Raw genomic sequence first — 19696 nt, 5'->3', positions numbered from 1 at the left:
ATTCACTTCCTTGCCTCATGTTCAGCTGTTTTGGGACACTGAGGTGACACAAGCAGGTCTGAGGACAGACACTGGAACTGCAGGGTGTGGCAGAAGGAAAGTGCTTTCCCTGAAGGCCGTTTGGTAGTCTAGTCCTTAGACAGATGTTGTTGCTAGAAGATCTTTTTCTTTTTCTTTTTTTTCAAGATTTGTATTTATTTGAGAGAGAGAGGGAGTGAGCAGGGGGAGGACAGAGGGAAAGGGAATCTCAAGCAGACTCCCCACTGAGCATGGAACCCAATGCGAGGCTTGATCTCATGACCCTGAGATCATGCCCTGAGCTGAAACCAAGAGCCAGATGCTCAACCAACTGAATCACCTAGGCACACTGCTAGAAGATTCTTTCAGTGGGCCTAGTGCTTGGGTCCAGAGCACATGAGACATTGAGGTCTGGGGAAGAATAGTGACTTCCCCAGGCTCTGGGGCAGAGCCCTGGGAACCCTCTGTCCTGGGAACATTGTAGGGACTGGGCCTCACTGGGGTCAGAGTGGGCCTCACTGTGGAGCGTACTGGAGGCTGACCTGGGAACAGCTGCTAAAGGTTCTCCAACTCAGATGGCTTTGACCTTGACTGAGCTTTTAAGAACTTCAGTTGCCATGGGCTCTACCCGGACCCACTTTATGAGAATCTCCCAGGGGTGAAGCCTGGTCAGGTGAGGAGTTCAGAAGTTCCCCAGGCGACTGATGAGCAGTGGGGGTGAAGATGATTGTGGTAAGCCCTGGCATGCCCCTGTAAGGTTGGGAAGGTAGGTTCTGATGGCACGGAGACCATAGGACAAGGCCCTGTCTGGAAAGGAGAAGGACTTAGGCCCATGGAAAGCTGATCGACAACCCACAGCATAGAGCAACCCATGAGGCTGAGCTCTATGCAGAGAGTCCGGGGACTGACGTCAGACAAACCTGGGTTTGAATTCCCTTTGGCTGTGTGACCTCAGGCAGATCGACAACCCACAGCATACAGGGATGAGGCTGAGCTCTATGCAGAGAGTCCGGGGACTGACGTCAGACAAACCTGGGTTTGAATTCCCTTTGGCTGTGTGACCTCAGGCAGACCTCAAACTGAATCTCAGTTTCCCCATCTGTAAATCACAGCCAGTGATAACACTCACGGGGTTGTTCAAGGGGATCACAGATAAAGCACTAGCATATCCTTCGCACATGACAGATGCTTAACTTTTTTAAAAAAATATTTTATTTATTTATTTGACACAGAGAGAGAGATCACAAGTAGGCAGAGAGAGAGGGGGAAGCAGTCTCCCCACTGAGCAGAGAGCCTGATGTGGAGCTCGATCCTAGGACCCTGAGATCATGACCTGAGCTAAAGGTAGAGGCTTAACTCACAGAGCCACCCAGGTGCCCTGATACTTAACTTTTTTAGAAGTCCCTTTTACTAAAAGCACAATTCCCCCCTGGGCATAGGATACCTAAAGAGATCAGGAGCCACACAGGGAAAATGAGATCATTGCAACAGGGTTTATGAGTGAGCGCTACAATGGTCTGGGACGTCCTAGCACCAGAGCCAAAAGAGGACTCTTGTGTCCCCTCCAGGTGTCCAGGAGTGAAGAGCCCAGCCCAGCCCTGGACAAGGCAGCTTCTTCCCTCAGCTCTGCTCTTTGTTGCCTCCTCAACCATTCTTCTTCAGCAAACATTTACTGAGACTGACTGCACGTCCCCTCCCCTGGGTTGCTTTTAGGAGGATTTCTTAAAATTGGGATAAAATTCACCATTTTAACCATTCTAAAGCATGCTGGTCAGTGGTCCTTATTCACGGTGCTGTACAAACACCACCTCTTACTCCAGAACATCTCCTCATCCCCCAAACAAATACCGTGTTCCTTAGAGTCACTCCCTGCTGCCCCTCCCTGAGCCCCTGGCCACTCTCTGTCCCTCTGGATTGGCCTGTTCTGAATATTTCATATCCATGGAATCCTCCAATATGTAGCCTTTTGGGTCTGGCTTCTTCTCGTTAGTGTCATGTTCACATGGTTCTCCCATGTCATCTGGGTTGCTTTAAAAGCAGTAAAAATAGGAACGGCAAACACAGCAGGCAGTGCTGTGCGCACTTCCTGAATCCAATCCCTGTAATCCCCATAAGGAGGCGAAGGCACAGAGAGATGAGTAGCTCAGTAAACAGGATCACCAGAAAACGTCCAGGATGCCCATGTGATATCTGGGATATACTTATCCTAAAAAATTATTTCATTGATGATCTGAAATTCTAATGTAACTGCATGTCCTGTGTTTGCAAAATCTGGCAGCTCTACTAGCCTAAGTGGCAAAGCCAGGGTTTGGACTTGGCAGTTCGAAGCCCTTGGGAGGGCCTGACCTTTCACCCCATGGGTCATGCCTGACATGATTTAGCAGGTCTCAAGTGAGGCTCTGGTACGCTAGCTTTTTGAAGTGCTCCAGGTGATTCCCCTGGCAGCCTGGGAGTTTGGAGCTGAGTTCGCTGGGCTGGAGAGCTAGGCTGCCACCCTCCCTGTGTGCAGGGCGCTTCGTTATAGGCTGAAAGACCTGACTGCATTCAGTCCTATGAGGTAGATGCTGTTATTATCCCATTTGACGGATGGAGAAATGGAGGAACTGAGAAACTAAGTCAACCTGCTCCAGGTCACATCATTGACCGTGATTTACAGATGGGGAAACTGAGATTTGGAAAGGTGAAGTCATCTGTCTGAGGTCACACAGCCAAAGGGAATTCAAGACTATTGGAAAGAGAATTTAGACCTCAGAACAGGGCCGTGATCGTATAGTGGTTAGTACTCTGCGTTGTGGACCTCAGAACAGTGTGATGTGAAAGCTGGAGTCCTGACCTCCTGCTGCTTTTTCTTTGTTCCCATAGGGCCTTTCATCCATTCATTCACAAACGTTTGCGGCTACTCACGTGGCCCTGTGCTGGGGGCTGTGAATGCAAAGCCAAATGAGCCAGTCTTCAGCCCCAGAGGGAAGTCAGACTTGTGGTACAGAAGGGCCATGAATGCCCGGATAAAAGACAGAAAGGCAGGAGGGATGGGTTCTGGAGGGGTAAGTTCTGTTGAGGCAGGGAGGAAGTAACCTAAGCAGCGTCTGGGAAGACTAAGCGTCTAGGGCGGAACGGGGGAGGGCCTGTCCAGGCAGCCGGGAGAGCGTGAGCAAAGGCTTGGTGGCTGGCAACAGCCTAGCGTGTTGAGGAAATTGCAGAGCTGGGTAGGACTGACATTTATGGGATCCGTGATGGATATCCCGTTGGGTGCAGGGAAGGGACTCATCCAGGCCAATAAGGGAGCCAGAGAATGGGAGGCGGGGGGCTCTTGGCTCCTCTATTCAGGGAGGGCAGGCAGGCCAGGCTGTCTGCAGAGCTGGGTGGAATTCAGGGCTTGGGGCCAGGATTCAGCTGGGAATCCAAGGCGATCGGTCCGGCAGAGTTCTCGCTCTCTTAGCTCATCACTGCCTAGCAGTCTCCCGAGAAAAATCCCAGCCAGGAAACTTGGGGTTTACAGAGGGCTCAGCTTACGTGGAGGGTGCGGCTCCCTTCCTGCAACCCCTCTTCCTCCCCGCTTCCCACCACCCTGCAAGGGGCAGCTGGTGAGGCCTAGCAGCTTCCCTGGCCGGGGAGACAGATGCAGGGGCCCAACCGAGGGGGCCCCCGGCCAGTCACGGGCTCCAGCCGCGCAGGAAGGAAAACAGCGAGAGGCTGAGGGACCCTGAAATAATAAATGTCAGAGCTGGCAGGAGCCTTCCGCATCCCGCCCAGCCCCTTCGTTCCAGACTCCAGATGGGAGCCGAGGAGTCAGTCTGGGAGGGAAGGAGACTGCTCAGGTCACAGCAGGGGTGGGGGTAGAGCTGGGCCCCTGGTCCTGGCTCCCAGGCTCTGCGGTTTAGCTAGGACAGAGGCTGCAGGCAGGCAAGGAGAGAGGAACTGGAAAGAGCCCTGCCCTGCTCCCTGGCACCTCCTTCTGACTCCCCCAGCCTGGACTCCTGGATTCTGGGGGGTGGGGGCTTTGCCCACCTAGATGAAAACCAGTTGGAGATGTGTTCTCGCTGGTGCCCGAGGTTTGAGCAGCCTTGCGGGATATGATTAACAGGACTCGGGGTCCCAGAGCATCCCCTAGAAGGGTAATTAGCACTCATGTCCCTCAACTCTAAGGTGTACAGGTGAGGAAACTGAGGCACAGAAGGGCAGCACGTGCTCAGGGAGACCCAGAGGGGCTAGTGGCTGAGGCAGGCCTAAAATTCAGTCCCTTTCCCCTCCTTCAGAATGTTACTGCATTACCTCTGAAGCTGCCTGACATCCACCATTAGAAAAAATACGGTCTCATTTAATGTTCACAGTCGTGCTGACAGAGCTAACAGGCTCGGCCAGGTGGGATCTCGCTCATGGTTTGCTATAGCATGATAATATGCGAGAAGGCTCTGGAAACTACGGGCTCTACCCTTCCTGGAGCTGCCTGTGGCACCTGAGCCAGTTGCCTCATCTATCCCAGCCTCAGTTTCCTCATCTGTAAAATGGGAAGGATAATAACTACCTCGCAGGGCCGCCGGGAAGAACAAATGAGGGAAGCATCAAGTATCTGGCCCAAAGTGTTCCCTCAGTGGGAAGGGGGGATGGATGGTTGGATTCACGTTAGTAAGTAGACTCATTCTGGGACTTTGGAGTCTGAGTCCTTCCTGTCGTGTGTGATCGGCTTTGGGTCGGGCCAGGCTGTGTTCCCCTTCACCCTGTCAAGCCTGGTGGATGCGTCTGCGCCCCTTTTTCCCTCTTGGACATGGGTCTGCAGGCAAGCCCTGGGGCTGATCTTTCTACCATCGGAATTTACCACGTCACTCCTCTCTTGTCCAGAGCCCTGCGGGTGCTCCCCGTCAGCTGTGGGGTAAAACCCAAGGGTTTGGTTAAAAGAGCCTGACACCCTGGGTCTAAGTCTAAGTTCCACCACCTACCAGTTGTATGAGCCTGGGCAAATGCCAAAACTTCCCTGGGCCTCAGTTTCCTCATCTGTAAAACCTTCTGGGGTCACTGACAGGATTCCATGACATGGGACAAAGCATGTCACCTGGGGTAGAGTGCAACTCTTGACCCTGGGAGTGTGAGTTTGAGCCCCACGTTGGGGGTAGAGATGACTTAATGAATAAAAGTTAAAAAAAAAAAAAAAGTATGTCACATGCTTGCTGCACAGCCTGGCATACAGTAGTGCTAGAAGCATCTGCTCAGCTCTCACTGTGACCCTGGTCTCCCAGGGGGTCATTCTGGCCCCTCTCGGTCCTGAGACCTCACTGTTTGCTGCCCCGCCCCCTGGTGACGTGCTGCTGCAGGAAGATCCTGGCTGGTCCCCAGATGTGGGAAGCGTTCCTACCCAGGGACTCTGCCAGGCACCTCTCTCCTCTCTTAAAGTCGTCTTCCACTGTCTCACTTTGCTCCACTAATGTCTCCTTGTTTTTCAGGGCCCTGAAGAAGCATCAGTTCATCTCAGCGTGGGGTGGGTACCTCTTTGTCTGTGTCCCCACACAGGCTTCTCTCCTGCTCTGTGCTCCCCAAGGGTCTCCGTAGCTATCCGAGACCGTGTCCTATCTCCCACACTGGGCACCGTGAGGGCAGGGCCCAAGCAGACATCCCTCTCTCCCCAGCATCCATGCAGGGGCTTAGGGACAGCTCGATGCTCAGTATGTGTGAATGAGCTCCTACTCTGTGCCGGTGACTGGCTAGAGACCTTACCCCAGCTCCTCCCTCTGTCTCACGGGGTGGAAAGGGGCAGGTTTGCAAATCTGAGCTTCCCCAGCACACACACCCCTGAGGGTGTGGAGTTGAGCTCGGATTGCCCTGGAGCTGGGTTGCTGGAAATACTTCTCAGTCCCGCCCTTTCCCTTCCTTGCTGGCCACCCACGAAGGGCCCAGTGGGGTTCCCTGCCTGGCTCTGGATCTGGTGGTTAGACAGGTGGACGAGAAAAAGCAAACTTTAGAGTCTCATATGAGCAGGACAGCTCACGTTTGCATGGGCTGCAAACTTCCCCAGTCTAATAGGATTTAATTCTCAATGCGGGGTGACTGGAGCATCGGTGACTGTCATTCCCATTTTGCAAGTAGAGAGCCAATGGCTGAGAGACCCTTGCTCAGGGTCTCCGAGCTAGTGAGAAATTGGGTCTAGAATAGACCTGCCTCCACATCCTGTGCTCTTTCCACCATGTGCCCTTTTATAATCAGGCCGCAGAGCATGGAACCTGCCTCTAGCCAGCAGGTCAGCCTTTACCCCTTCCTGCCTGATCCCTTGCCCTCCATTGGCCCTGCGCCCTAGGCCCCTGTTTCCCTCGGGCCAGCTTCTCCAAACCCACTCTTCCGTCCCGTTCCCCTTGTGGAAAGCCGTGTCCAGACAGCTATCCACTGAAAAGAATCAGTTCGAACGTACTAAGGTGTCAAGGGCTCGTTGCAGTAACTTAGTGCAGTGGTTCTCTACTTTTCTGAATATATGAATCCCTGGACGGGGCGCCTGGGTGGCTCAGTCAGTTGAATGTCCAACTCTTGATCTCAACTCGGGTCTTGACCTCAGGGTTGTGAGTTCGGGCTCCGTACTGGGCTCCACACCAAAAATGAAGGAAGGGAGGGAGAGGGGGAGGGGGAAAGAAGGAAGGGCCCCTGGTCGTCTTGTATGAACTCTGTACTGTAGAAATTCTCAAACATACCCAGAAGTAGACTAACCCAACTATTATTATTTCCTCAATCTTATTTTTCATCGACGAGCCCTCACTTTTTTCTGAGTTTGTAGAGATTCTGGAATGGTCACGGGGACAGAACAAAATGATGCACAACCCCCATTTGCACGTGACCCAGTCCTGCCCTGACCACACCTCCACCCGCTTCCCTGACTCTCATCTTATTTTGAAGCACATGCCAAAGTTTTGCTTAAATTCCAAAAAATGTTCTAAAAAGCAAAGGAAGGTCCGTGCATCCCCTTTTGTCGGTGTGTGTTTTACACCTCTTAAATGATTTCTCCTCCGTTGTTTTTGGTTTCGTTTTTTTGCAATCCCCTTGTTAAGGAGATCGGTGGCTTTTTCTGTAGGTTCACACGGTCTGTGCTCACTGTTGCATTCCCCAGGAGTGGCTGCACGAGTTTCTCCGTCTGCATTTCCCGTACGTTAGTAGTTGGATGTAGAAATGAGAAGCCCTGGGGATTTTGTGTGGGGGGTTGTTTTTTTGGTTTTGTATTTTATTGTATTTGCATTTTATATATCACTTCATTAAAATTTTTTTAAAAATCACTCTTTTTAGTTATTTATCTATTTATTTATTTATTTGACAGAGAGAGAGAGAGAGAGACAATGAGAGGGAACACAAGGCTGGGGAGAGAAAGAGGGAGAAGCAGGCTTCCCGCCGAGCAGGGAGCCCGATGTGGGACTCGATCCCAGGACTCTGGGATCATCACCTGAGCCGAAGGCAGAGGCTTTAACCCACTGAGCCCCCAGGCGCCCCTCATTAAATGGTTTTTTTTTTAAGATATTTATTTATTATTGGACAGACAGAGATCACAAGTAGGCAGAGAGACAGGCAAAGAGAGAGGAGGAAGCAGGCTCCCTGTGGAGGAGAGAGCCCAATGTGGGGCTCGATCCCAGGACCTTGGGATCGTGACTGAGCTGAAGGCAGAGGCTTTAACCCACTGAGCCACCCAGGCACTCCTCATTAAATGGTTTTTTTTTTCTTTTTTAAGATATTTATTTATTTATTGGACAGACAGAGATCACAGAGAGGCAGAGAGGCAGGCAGAGAGAGAGAGAGAGAGGAGGAAGCAGGCTCCCTGCTGAGCAGGAAGTCCAATGCGGGGCTCGATCCGAAGACCCTGGGATCATGATCTGAGCTGAAGGCAGGACTTTAACCCACTGAGCCACCCAGGCACCCCTCATTAAATGTTTTAAGTGTAACTTGGCTTGCTCTTTAGAATGCAGTATTTTAACTTTCACATTTAATATGTAGTAGATATAATTTAATCTTCTTTGTGGATATGAAAGCTCAAAGGAGCTGGGATTCTGCCCCCTCACAGAGGGACCTCTTTTTAATGTCAGTTTGATTGACCTTCCCATGAAGTCATACTTTTAGCATTGCTTGAGAAATTTGGAAAAGGACAAAAAGTTACCATGAATTCAAGAATGCTTATTTATTTATTTGAGAAAGAGAGAGAGAAAGAATGAGAGAGAAAGCATGAGCAGGGAGAGGAAGAAGCAGGCTCCCCGAAGAGGAGGGGGCCTGACATGGGGCTCAGTCCCAGGACCCCAGGATCATGACCTGAGCCGAAGGCAAACACTTAATTGACCAAGCCATCCAGACGCCCCCCCTCCACCCATGAATTCAATAATGCTTTTAAAGACTTTTGTGTCTTATTGATCATAACAACTATGTACAAGATTTGGAATGTGGTCATGCTAACCTGGGAGACTTTTTAAAATTGGTCTCTGGTGCTTCCTGTAGGTGCAGCTTGGTGGGGCCCAGGTAGGAACTGTGTGGACGTCCAGGGTCTGGGGTCCACAGACTAGAAATGAACTAGAAATGGCATCTCCCAGTTTGGGTCCGTGCATCTCTGCTACTTTGTGGCTGCGTGAATTCAGGCAACTCCCTTCACCTCTCTGAGCCTCACTGACTCTTTAGCCAGATGGGAACAAAAGCAGCAACTGCCCTGTTGGGATGCTGTCCGTCTTACAGGATGGATGTGAAGCTGCTTTAGGAACTGTAAAGTCCTGTAAAAGTGTTGGTTTATATTCTTTTCTCAGTTTGTATTTCCTATGAGACTTGGGGCAGGAAGCTCATCCGACCCTTTGCTCTACAGTCTGTAGGATGAGGAGGTAATGTTAGATTATCACTACTATTCTGTGATTTAGTCCTTTGGGAGACAACATCATGGTCCAGAGCAAAGATGGAAAATGGTTTTCATCTCCTGTGCCAACTCTGATTTAATTGGTTAGAAGCTACCTGAAGAGTAGTCCTAGCAGAATGAACCAAATCCAGGGTCAGTGGGAAAAATCCTGAGATGGATTAAGGAGGCCACAAAAGTGATGCCTCTGTGCCGTATTTGGTAGTCCCAAGGAGTGAATGTCTAATGGTGAAATTTAATGAGCAGCTCCCAAGGCCTTAGCTTTTGCTGCTCTGCTCCCTCCGCTGAGTCGCCATGGTTACCACAGCTGGCACTGGGAAATCACAGGAATGAAGAATGGGTCCTATTGATGAATCTTAACCCAAGAGGGGGGCATGCAAAAGCCCCTTCCAAGCCGGCCAGCTAGGCATGGCCCTAGTGCTGCCATCTATATAGCCTTTGCCTGCAGAGAACACAAATCAGAGCCAGAGCACAGTGTATGTGTGTGGGGGGAGGTCTGAAGGGGGAGCACGCCGGGGGAGGGAGGGGCATAAAGGGCAGTGCCACCAGCGGGAATTCAGGCTTTGTCTAGGGCCAGACAGGCAAGGCTGCCCAAAGGTCTCCAGCTAGTTTTCCAAGTTTAGGCACGTCTCCCCCGCCTCTGCCCGATGCCTGCCCAGGCTCTCGTGTGGAGCCATTGACTCTAAGCTTTGAGAGAACTCTGAATGGCCATCACTACTAAATCCAATTCCAGTTTGAATCTACTACCTGAAGTCCTTGAATACTTCCAAGTGCTGGGGAGCTCACTCTCTCGAAGGGTCGCTTACTCTTCCTTAGGAACGTCTTCTGAGCTGAAATTTGTTTCTGTCTCCTTAAATTCTACCTCTCAGGCCTGGAAATCCTCCTCTGGTCCAATTTGTACACTCTACGTTCTCTTCAGTAGGCTAGCCTGTGGAGTATTTGTCGTTGGGCACCGCGGTCAACCCTGTTGTTCTGGCACAGGTCTCTACCTGCCCTGTCCCTGTTTGAAGGATGGGGAGGGGATGGTAGAGGCGTTTGAGTTGGGGTTCAGATTCAGAGGCAGAGCCAGTCCCCAGATCAAAGAAGCCATGTCCCTGAATGTCTGGGGGGCAGCTTGGTGGGAGGGACAGACCATCAGCCCTGGATGTGGCCAGACCTGGGTTTCAAGGACAGCTCTGCCACTCTTTGGCATTTCTGTGACCTGACCGTCCCTGGACACGCTCCTTCCCCCAGCAGCTTCATCTATAAAATGCCAGTGGTGATGTTGGAAGGGTGACAAGAAACGTGCCTGGCACAGCCCAGGCATTCTCATGTACCATCTTGTCTGCCCTGTGGCGGAGTTTCTGTGTGACTGCCCAGTGGCCCCTCGGGGACCTGCCATTCACGGGTCGTGCTGAGCTGGATCATTGCAGGGTGGGGAGAGGATCTTTAATCAGCTCCAGGAAGGTTGAGAAATTCCTAACCCAATTCAGCTTAATTTTGGAATAGGTAACATCACCAGCTCTCAAATAATAAGCGCTTTAAGCACTAAGCACTTTACCTGGGTGAAGTCATTCCGTCTCCCCAACAACCGTTTGTAGTGGAAACTCTTGTCATCCTCATTTCAGGAATGGGAACCTTGAGGCACAGAGAAGTCACACAGCGAGTGCCTAAATGGAGCTGAATTCGAAACCAGGTAGTTTGGGGCCAGTCCCATACGTTCGGCTGTGATGATTTATTGCGTCTCAAGGGTAGAATTAGGGAGCGATTTCCAAACTTTAGCATGCGTCAGAGTCACCTGGAGGACTTGTAGACCAAATTGCTGGGCCCCGCCCCTGGATTTCCTGATTCAGCTGAAGCCCTGCATTTCTGACAAGGTCCCAGGTGACGCTGTCGCTGCTGGTTCAGAGACCCCACTTGGAGGATTAGGTAGACCCACCTGCATCCAGAGATTGATTTGTTTTTTTTTTTTTTTTTTTTTCTAACCTGTCCAGCCTCAGACCTGGGGAATGAGGACTGATCTCCTGCAGAGGCAGGAAGCAAACCACAGTCAGATTCATACTCATGTTTTCCAGATGCCCCAAGCCTTGGCAGGTGCTGCCAGGTCTGCGATCTCTCGTAAGCTTCACCAGGAACTCTGTAGGTTAAGTGAAGAATGGATTTTCCCCCTGCATTGTAGTGTTTTTCTCCTGTTTTAAGCAAGAGGAGATTTGGAAAACTGCTGTGTCAGTGTTCCCCAGGGAGGTCGTTTCGAGTAGACTAGGGCTAGAATCTCAGCTTGTGACTCCTCTCTCGTCCTACAGTCCATCACAGGAGTTCTGGAAACTGTGGGGCCTTTCCCCAGATACCTTTCCATCCCCACACTATGACCAGGATTTTCTCCTTAAAACTATATTTCTTTAGCTTAAGTCTTTGCTGCGTTGTATCATAGGGTGTGGATAGATGTTATCAGTCATTTATACCCCAGTATAAACGGTGTTCAGATTTTTTTTCTTGAGAAAAGGGTGATGAGAGAGGGGGGTACCTTGGTGGCTCAGTCATTAAGCATCTGCCTTTGGTTTGGATCATAATCCCAGGGTCCTGGGATCAAGCCCCGCATTGGGAGCCTGCTTCCCCTCTCCCACTCCCACTCCCCCTCTCTCGCTGTGCCTCTGTCAAATAAATAAATAAAATCTTTAAAAAAAAAAAAAAGGAGATGAGGGTGATTAGAATTCTCCCCTTTTGTGCCCACGTTGAGCACTTCCATGTTTGTATGTCTGGGAGCCTCTTGAAGGAAGGGGCCATGCATGGCTAAAACAGGGCACCAGCAGATCCTTGCTGGAATGAATGAATGAATGAATGAATGCATGAATGAACATATGGACCATGTTCCTCTCCTTTCCCCTTCTTCCCCGAGCCCTCCCTCCTCTAGCGATCCTACCATTATACGGAGCGCTCCCCACACCACCTCACAGTGCATTCTTAGTCCCTTTCCTGCCTGTCCCGTCCCCATAGTCAAGCATCACAGCTTACAGCTTTCCCTGTTCCTTTTAAGCAGATGCGATTCTGCTTCCCCTGGGCTCCCGGGTGTCTTGTCCACCTTCCATTACTAGCTCTGATCACATTGAAGGGATCTATTTGCTCGGCTCTTTCTCCCCTTAGATACTGATTTCCCTGGAGAGATGAGACTGTGGCTTTTACACAGGGTGCAAATGCAGAGCAGGCACTGGGTAACTAAGATGAATGAATGAATGAATGAATGAATGACTGTGTGAACTTTGGTACGAGCACGAATAGTATCTTACCAGGAAGCCATTTCCTGATGTATGTCTGACAAGGGCATCGAGTGATAGTTTGTTGGTCTTTTATTTTTCCTCAAAGATTTTGTTTATTTATCTATTTGACAGCGAGAGATACAGTGAGAGAGGCAACACAGCAGAGGGAGTGGGAGAGGGAGAAGCAGGCTCCCTGGATGTGGGGCTCGATCCCAGGACCCTGAGATCATGACCCGAGCTGAAGACAGACGCCTAATGGCTTGAGCCACCCAGGTGCCCCAGTTTGTTGGTCTTTAGGTGACTTGCCTGCCTGGACCAGCTAGAGCTCCTAGCTTCAGTCCCAAGAGTATGCCTAGCATAACGTGGCTCATAGAAGACAGACATGTATTTCTCTTCCGTATGAAAGAAGTCTGCAGGTGAGTGGTCCAGGGCTGACGGGGTGGCTCCCTAGTTACTGGGGACAAGGCCACTACTTTGTCTTCCACCATCTGTAGCACATGACTTCTGCCTTACGGTTCAAGATGGCTGCCCGAGCTCTAGCCATCACACATGCATTCTCACCAGAACGGTATGACAGAGGGTTACCCCTCCCTTTCTTCCTTTTCTTTCTTCCTTCCTTTCTTTCTTTTTTTATTTTTTTTTAAAGAGAGAGAGTTCTGGTGGAATGGAGGGACAAAGGGAGAGGGAGAGAGAGAATCTCAAGCAGGCTCCATGGTCAGCATTAAACCTGACATGGGACTTGTTCTCAAGACCCTGAGATCACGACCTGAGCAGAAATCAAGAGTTGGATACTTAAAAGACTAAGCCACCCAGACACTCCTCCCCTTTTTTCAGGAAACAAAACAAAACAAAACCAAAAAAAAACAAACTTTATTTTTTAGAACACTTTTAGGGACACCTCTGTGGCTCAGTTGGTTGAGTGTCTGCCTTCAGCTCAGGTCACGATCGTGGGGTCCTGGGTTCGAGTCCCACTCAGGCTCCCTGCTCAGCAGGAATCCTGCTTCTCCCTCTGCCTGCTTCTTCCTCTGCTTGTGCTCTCTCTCTGACAAATAAATAAATAAAATCTTAAAAAAAAAAAAAAGGAAAGGAAGTACAGAGTTCTCATATATCTCCTACTCCACAGACAACCTCCCCTCCTGTTACTGGCCCACACCAGAGTGGTACCTTTGTTAGAATCCATGAACCGACACAGACACATCATTGTCACCCTAGATCCGTAGTTAAGTTAGGTTCACTCTTGGTGGTATATGTTCTTTGAGTTTTGACCAGTGCCTAGTGTCCACTCTCAACATCGGGCAGGATAGTATGATGGCTCTATAAACCGTTCGTGCGCCACCTGTTTATCCCGCCCTCTGCTGGTGACCCCTGATCTTTTCATCGTGTCCATTCTTTAGCCTCTTCCAGAATGTCACATAATTGGAATCAGACACTATGCTGCCTTTTCAGCTGGGTTTCTTTCACACAGTAATATCCACATTTTGTGAAAGATTTTATTTTTAAGTAACCTCTGCACCCAAAGTGGGGCTCAGACCCACAACCCCAAGATCGGGAGTCACATGCTCTACTGACTGAGCCAGCCCGGTGCCCTCCCTCCTCAAAATACACACTTAAGTTTCCTTCACGTATTTTGTGACTTGATAGCTCACTTATTTTTAGTGCTTAGTAATATTCCCTTGTCTTCCAAGTTTTAGCAGTTAGGAATAAAGCTGCTATAAACATCCATGGACGTGTTTTTACGTGGGAACACGTTGTCAGTTCACTTGGGTAAATACCGAGGAGTGCAGTTGCTGGATCAGATGGTAAGAGTATGTGTAGTTTTGTAACAAGCTGCCAAGCTTTCTAGCGAAGCACCCGTACCGTTTTCCTTTCCCACTAGCAGTGTCTGAGAGTGCTGGTTACTCCACAGCCTCATCAGCATTTGGTGTTGTCAGTGTTTTGGATTTTGGCCATTTTAAGAGGTGGGTAGTCCCTTCCTTTTAAGAATACTTCTGGAAGCTAACAAGTAAAATATCCATTATATGACATAGGTCAGCACGTAGTCCTAGACTACATTCCGCTGCAAGGTAAGCTGGGAAGTGTAGCCTGTATTGGGGTGACCGAGTTGCCATCTGAAAAGTCAGCATTCTTCTTTTTTTTTTTTTTTTAAGATTTTATTTATTTGACAGAGAGATCACAAGTAGGCAGAGGCAGGCAGAGAGAGAGGGGGAAGCAGGCTCCCCACTGAGCATCCCAGGGGCTCGATCCCAGGACCCTGAGATCATGACCTGAGCCGAAGACAGAAGCTTAACCCACTGAGCCACCCTGGTGCCCCAAAAGTCAGCATTCTTAACTGCTAAGGAAGAAGAAAGAATGGACACCGAGAGCCAACCAGCAGATTGTGCCGTGCTGCAGGGAAAAGAGATGCTCTCAGAGCAGCTTAAGCATGAAGGGGAATTTGTTGGGTGCATTCAAGGATATTTCATGAAGACCCAAGGACAGGAAGTGTGGAGAAGCCTCTCGGGGTGCAGGATCTGGAGATTTGCCAGAAACCAGAGCAGCCTTCTCTGGTTTTCTGGGGGCAGAATACATCTGCTTTGTTCTTTTGTCTTTGCGCATGGTGGGAAAGATGTCCCAGCTTGAGTATTTCAGATCAATTAGCCAACTTCCCAGAGCCCGATTCCAAGTTCCTTGGAGAGAGAAGCTGTTTGGGCCGGCCTGGATCAGGTATCACCCTGGTCCCGTTTACTCTGGCTAGAACAGACAAACAAGGTAATAAAGGACCCCCTTCGAGAGGGGAGGAGGGCAGTTTTCCGAGAACAGGTATCGTGAGGTGGGGAGGCTCCCCCAAAAGTATCTACAGCAGGGACACAGACTCGGCAGATCCATGTCCCGGGACTTTGCAAAATGTTCCTTTAGGTAAACAACTAGTGGGTATTTTCTGTGTGCTCGGCACATGGATCTGCCTTTTAGGGAGCTTTCTCCTTTTTAAAAGATTTTATTTTTATGTATTTATTTGAGAGAGAGCGTTCATGAGGGCGGGGGAGTGACAGAGGGAGAAAGAGAAGCAGACTCCTTGCTGAATGTGGAGCCCAACGCAGGGCTCGATCCCAGGACCCTGAGATCATGCATAACCTGAGCCGAAATCAAGAGTCAGAGGCTTCACCGACCCAGCCACGCAGGCGCCCCCTTTGCAGGAGTTTTTAAGTCTCTTTGGAATTCATTTGTATCTGTGGTCTGCACTGTTGGAGAAGGTCAGAGCTCCTTAAGTTAATCATGTCTTCGCTTTCCCTGTCAAGTCTCAAGGTGGGGATCAAGGGCTTCGGGGAATGCGTGTGTCCCCCGCTGGATCTTTGGGAACTATCGTGATGTCCTAGTTCTCTCCTCATGTCTTTGTTTCTCTGGTAGTGTCTGAGTTTGTTAGCCGGTTCAGATACGGCCTCCTGTTCCCCCATCTCCCTAATTCCTTGACTTTTTTTCCTTCAGCCCTGGGATGGGCGTCCACTGTCCCAAAGTCACATGTCCCAAACATGAAATCTATACTCAGGGAAGAGAATGTTAGCTTTCTAGTCCCTGTAGGAAACGTACTCAGAGTTCGGCGGACCCTTCTAGCCACAGGTACTGATAATGACCACAGGTGCTGTTCTTTGAGGCCACACTCAGCACCAAGCTAGGCCCTCTCTGTGCATCATCTCATACATACAATCTCATAACCCTGAGAGGGAGGCATGATTTCTCCCCATTGTAAAGATAGTTAATCAGGAAGCAACTTGCTGGAGGTCACACAGCATCTGGGCACTAGAGCAGAGCTTCGGAACCAGACCCCTCTCCCTCCCGAGGCTTCCCCCATGCCCAAGGCCTCGGAGAACATTCCACATTGCCCCCGAGCTCTGCTGGGTGCGTGCCCTCCTGTGCGCAATCTTTGGAGAAACCATTCCGAACGTGTTTGCTAACTCTTGTCACTTTGAAGGTAACTCTTTGGAGATAAACTCTGATCCCTTTTTCAGTCAGTGGACAAAATAGGCGGGGCTGTGGCGGGGGTCGGGGGAAGGGTGTGTGGTGGAGCACCGAGCTAGAGCAGGGACACAGAAGCCCAGCTCCGGGGCTGCCCCACTCTTTGGCTCTGGGCCAGGCCCTGCCCTCTCCAGGCCTCAGTCTCCTCTGAAGTGGTTCTGTCAGCCTTTCTCAGCCCTGATGTTCTATAATTTCCAGCTTCACCAACATTTCATCAGGGGTCCGTGAGGTTGGAGCATCTGCACCCCACTGAAGGAGGAGGTTTGGATCTCTGGCTGAGCCTGCCCCCCTAGCGCCTGTGAGACCTGCTTCTCCCCGTCACATCTCCTGGCCTTCCCCATCTGCTGCAACCCACAGAGGTTGCCTGGTGCTGTCCCACCAGTTCTTTCCAGTCGGGGTATACTGTGGCCCCTTCTGCTTACCGAACCTGGGATTCGAGGAACAAGCATTCTTCTGTCTCTGCCTTCGAGAATACAGAGATGTGTCTGCATTCTCTCCTCTGGTCTTTTGCTAAGCATTTTTGGATACATCTGTCAAATCATTAATTCTATCAGCACCTCCGGGAGCCTGTAGTATCGTCTCCTTTTGCAGACAAAGCCCCCAAGGCTCAGAGAAGTTAGCAGTTCTGTCTCGATCGATACTCTAGGTAGTGCCAGGGTCAGGATTCAAACCCGGGACTGGCGTTCCCCCGACTACGCCACGTGCCTTGGAATCGCTCCATTTACTTGGCCTGCGTTGGAGTTGGGGAGATAAAGTCTGTAGGTCTTCCTGGAGTGCTGTGATGGATCTCTGGTGTCCTGTGTGGTCTGGATGGAAGGTGGTGGTCTGTCCCTGTTTGGAGGGGGGCTGGGAGGCCCGAGGGAAGAAACTTTATATGTGTGTTTGGAGGGTGGGGTCCTGGAGTCAGGCACCCCTCCCAGCTGAGCATCCCTGAACTCTGTCTGCATTTGCTTCCAGATGCTGGAAGGAGACCAGGCCATCTTGCAGAGAATAAAGAAGGCTGTGCGGGCGATCCACAGCTCCGGCCTTGGTGAGTGAGCCTGCCTGATGCCCAGGCTGGCCAAGCAGCCCCTTCCCCAGCCCCAGCATGGAACTGACTCTGCCTTTCCCTACCTCCACAGGCCATGTGGAGAATGAAGAGCAGTACCGAGAGGCCGTAGAGTCCTTAGGCAACAGCCACTTGTCCCAAAACAGTCACGAGCTGTCCACTGGCTTCTTGAACTTGGCCGTCTTCACCCGTGAGGTGGCTGCACTTTTCAAGAACCTGGTGAGGACCTGTTCCTTTCTCAGCCACCCTTAGCCTAAGCTTGGGACAAATCAAGTGAGCTAATGAACCTCTCTGTCCAGGGTTGCCCTGGACCTCTAGTCTCCCTTGACCTTGACCAATGACCCAATTCCCTTTCCAGTTCTGACCTCCCATTTGCATTCTTCTTCTTGTCTGACTTTCCCCCCATGTGTTCTCTCTCCCTCTCTTCCTCCATGTCTGTCGTGTACCCACCTTGCAGAGCTGTGATGAGGCTCATGCTAGCTAAGTGCCCAGCCCCGAGGAAGCGCTCAGTAAGGGTTTGTTACTTTTGCGTCTGTGATTATTATATCTCTTTGCGTAGCACTGCCTCTCGCACTGTCTTCTCGCACTGTCTTCTGTAGTCTATGTAGGTCTTTGGTGTTTGAGTTCAACCGAGTTAAAGATTGCTTTTGTCTTTATCTCTCCTCCCCCTGCTTTGGTCAAACTAAGGTTTGCTGAGGGTCTCCTCCGTCTGTTCTGGGCATTGTACTGGGAGCTGTTGACACAGGAAAGAGTCGGGCTGTGCCTGAGAGAGCCACAGTCTACTGGGGGAGGCAGGAACTGAGATGTGGGACGACACCAAGCATGACTAGCTGTGCGGCACAAACTCAAGAACCCAGCAAGTTGGGTCAGAGGCCCAGGGCTGCCAGGGTTTGGAAAAAGGAAGGTCACAGGGCGCCTGGGTGGTTCAGTCCATTGAGCATCTGACTTCGGCTCAGGTCGTGATCTCAGGGTCCTGGGATGGAGCTTCGAGTCGGGCTTCACGCTCAGGGGGGAGTCTGCTTCTCCCTCTGCCTCTCCCCCCACTTGTGTGCACGTGCACTCTCTCTCTCTCTCTCTTAAAAAAGTAAGTAAAATCTTTAAAAAAAAATTGAAAAGGGAAGGTCAGCATAGGCCATGAGTGGAGGCAGTCAGGAAGGCTTCCTGGAGTAGGGGAGACCTAAGCTGTACCTTAAAAGGTAAGCTGAAATAGCAGACAGGCAGTTGGGGCTGCCAGATGATAGCGATTCTATTCAAAATAGGTTTAGTTTTTTTTTTCAAATTAGAATGTTTTATTTTTTTTTTAAGATTTTATTTATTTATTTGACAGAGATCACTAGTAGGCAGAGAGGCAGGCAGAGAGAGAAGGGAAGCAGACTCCCCACTGAGCAGAGACCCCGATACCGGGCTCGATCCCTGGACCCTGGGATCATGACCTGAGCCGAAGGCAGAGGCTTTAACCCACTGAGCCACCCAGGCGCCCCCAAACTAGGATTTTTTAAACCGGAAGTTCATTGGCCCTTGTAATGGGAAATCCAGGTATGCAACTGACTTTAGGCCTCTTCTCTTTCTCTTAGATAGTTTCTGTGTCTGCTCAGTGGGCAAGGTGGCCCAGCAGACCCAGACTGACAATACTGTCAGAAGAAAGACAGTCTCTCTCCCATGACTTTGGCAGAAAGTTGCAGGAAGGACCCTGATTGGCTGGCTTGAGTCATGTTCCTGATACAGTCACTACGGCCCAGGGATGGGGTACCCTGATGAGCTCTGCTCCTGTGTTTACCCCATGTGACCACAGGGGAAGGGTTCCCCACATGATGGGGGAGACGAGGAGCTAACCACATACAAATGACAGATGGGCACTTCAGAGTCAGGGTCTGAGGGGTCAGGTGAGGATGCTGGAGGCAAAGGGCCGGAGATGGGACTGACCGTGGATGTTCCTAGAGCTGGGAGGTGATGAGGCCGGTTAGTCAGGGATGGTGGTAACAGCTCTTATGGGAGACCCCCTCTGCCACTCCGCTCCCCTCCTCCCTCGCCTCTCTCTCCCCAACCTCCTCTGCCCCCAGTGCCCTCTTCGCCTCCCAGTGCTGTGCCCTAGCCTCTTTGGGGCTGGAAAGATGGTCACCCAGGGTGCGGTCTGAGGGGTCTCTGCTCTTTCTAGGTTCAAAACCTGAACAACATCGTCTCCTTCCCCCTGGACAGTCTATTGAAGGGGCAACTGAGGGACGGGCGACAGGTGAGTTCCCATTTGGGGAGCGGGGGGGGGGGGGTGCCCAACGGTGGTGGGATGGAGCGAGAAAGCGGTGGGCAGGAGACCAGAGGGGAGGCAGGGGCTGGGCTGAAGCCGCAGGTCAAATGAGGCTGTCACTGTTGGAGTGCTGACCCCATATTAGGGACTCTTGGAAGGACAGGAAGACGTGGCTCTGGGGTCAGCCGAGGATGGCTGACCTACGGTGTGTCTGGGCCCTGATGTGAGATAGCTCGGGCTACTCTTACAGCAGCCCCACAAGGTAGGTTCTGTAGGCACTGTCGTCCCCGCTCTGCAGGTGAGAAAACCTGAGGCTC

The 19696-nt window shown here is 50.9% G+C and overlaps 1 protein-coding gene across 1 annotated transcript in view; it reads left to right on the top strand.

Moving 5' to 3' along the window:
* Positions 1-19696, top strand: part of ASAP3 (ArfGAP with SH3 domain, ankyrin repeat and PH domain 3) — a 46932-nt gene that overhangs the window by 8488 nt on the left and 18748 nt on the right. The window contains 3 exon segments of the mRNA XM_082687896.1: positions 17047-17119; positions 17211-17356; positions 19293-19367. Coding sequence (XP_082544022.1) covers positions 17047-17119; positions 17211-17356; positions 19293-19367 — 294 coding nt within the window.

Source organism: Mustela nivalis, assembly GCF_964662115.1.
Source record: "Mustela nivalis genome assembly, chromosome: 10".
NCBI lineage: Eukaryota > Metazoa > Chordata > Mammalia > Carnivora > Mustelidae > Mustela > Mustela nivalis.
Note: the sequence above shows the minus strand (reverse complement) of the source record. Positions and strands in the feature narration are given on the sequence as shown.